This window comes from Elephantulus edwardii, unplaced genomic scaffold, assembly GCF_000299155.1.
Source record: "Elephantulus edwardii isolate Elephantulus edwardi_28Jun2011 unplaced genomic scaffold, EleEdw1.0 scaffold00044, whole genome shotgun sequence".
NCBI classification, from domain to species: domain Eukaryota; kingdom Metazoa; phylum Chordata; class Mammalia; order Macroscelidea; family Macroscelididae; genus Elephantulus; species Elephantulus edwardii.
Window position 1 is genome coordinate 12,394,496 of NW_006399794.1, and position 1,782 is coordinate 12,396,277.

Sequence of the window (1,782 nt, forward strand, 5' to 3'; positions counted from 1 at the left end):
GACATAACTTTTTTTTTATCCCATCTTCTCTCCCTTTTGGCCTTCTTCTCAGGCAGATTTGTTTTCTCTTTGCCCTGTACTGAGGAGTCTATAAAGGGTTTAAGCTGAGATGGACATGATGAAAATCTACTTTTTTATCTCTTGAGGTTCTGCACAATTTTCTCTGTCTCTTTTGGAGACTCCAGTTGCCTTTCTCTTTTACTATATTATAGAAAAGCAGCTCTTATTAGTCAAACAGATGCTCTTGCTTTTTCTTGATTTTACCACTGGTTCATTCCTTTTCCTTTGAATCTTTTTTTAATCACACAACTTTCATCTTCTAATTTCCTCTTATTCTTTCTCCACCAGTTTCCCACAAGATCTCTCTGGTGTCATGGCTTCAGCAACGCCCGTAGCAATGATGTGGGAAGAGGTCACGTGTCCCATCTGCTTGGACCCCATGGTGGAGCCTGTGAGTATTGAATGTGGCCACAGCTTCTGCCAAGAATGCATCTCTCACTTCGGAGAAGATGGAGGCAGTGTGTGCCCTGTGTGCCGCCACACATTTCTCCTCAGGAATCTCCGACCCAATGTGCAGCTAGCCAATATGATGGACAACCTCAAACTAATGAGCCAGAGAAACAATGAAGGTCCACAGGGACATTACTGTCGAGTCCATGGAGAGATACTTCACCTCTTCTGTGAGAAAGATGGGCAACTTCTTTGCTGGGTGTGTGCCCAATCCCGAAAACACCGTGCCCATCTCATGGTTCCTATTGAAGAAGCTGCTCAGGAGTACCAGGTGAGGCCTTAGCACCAGAGCAGGAGCAGGTAAGTAGGAGACGTGTCTGATCAGTGTTTTGTTCCCCAGAGCTTGGGATGAGAGAAGCAGCCTCAGGATTTGAGGGACTGGGGAAAGGAAGGATGCCTAATCTAGTGTAGAATCACAGGCTAACAGGGTCTTGGGCTTTCCCCGTGTTAAAGAATTTCTGAATGTAGGGACCTGATTTTCAAAGGACTCACGCCACTCCTGGTGCATCTTTCTTGGTGTACTTAGGACCTCCCTTTTGGTTTATATCATCCCCTTTATCTTTTGTGAAATGAAAGGAGTTACAAGCCACATTCCATGGAAACTTAGATCAAAGCTTTGACTAGATTAAGGACTATCACATTCCAACCTTAATCCCTTTGCAATTGTTTAGATTGTCAGATCATTACATTTGGTCCATTATATATTTGTGTGTGAGAGGGACATGATTCAATCCATGACACACGGTATGAAAGAAGCAGTATTTCACTCCCAAAAGTTGTTGCAAGATTATACACTTCAATCACACAGAGAGGCCAGAAAAGAGCCATTTTTAGAGTGCAGTCTCAGGAAGATTGAGTGTAGAAATCAGAAGATTTCAAAAGGCATCACAGGATGACAAAGCAAAATATTACAATGAAATGTGCAAGGAGTTAGAGTCAGAAAATCAAAAGGGCCGAACTCGCTCAGCATATCTTAAGCTCAAGGAACTGAAGAACAAATTCAAACCTTGAGTTGCTATAATCAAGGATGCTTTCAGCAGAATGTTAAATGACCCAGGAAGTATTAAAAGAAGATGGAAAGAATATACTGAGTCACTGTACCGAAAGGAACTGGAAGACACAGAAGAGTTTCATGAAACAACATATGAGCAAGAGCCTATGGTGATGAAAGAAGAAGTTCAGGCTGCTTTGAAGGATATGGCAAAAAATTAAGGCTCCAGGAATAGATGGTATACCAATTGACATATTTCAGTTAACAGATGCTGCCATGGA

At 42.3% G+C, this 1,782-nt stretch overlaps 1 protein-coding gene across 1 annotated transcript in view; it reads left to right on the top strand.

Moving 5' to 3' along the window:
• Window positions 1–373: 373 nt before the first annotated feature.
• Window positions 374–1,782, top strand: part of TRIM21 (tripartite motif containing 21) — a 12,098-nt gene continuing 10,689 nt past the window's right edge. The window contains exon 1 of the mRNA XM_006885711.1: window positions 374–781. Within this exon, the coding sequence (XP_006885773.1) occupies window positions 374–781 (408 nt within the window). The remainder of the gene's footprint in view (window positions 782–1,782) is intronic.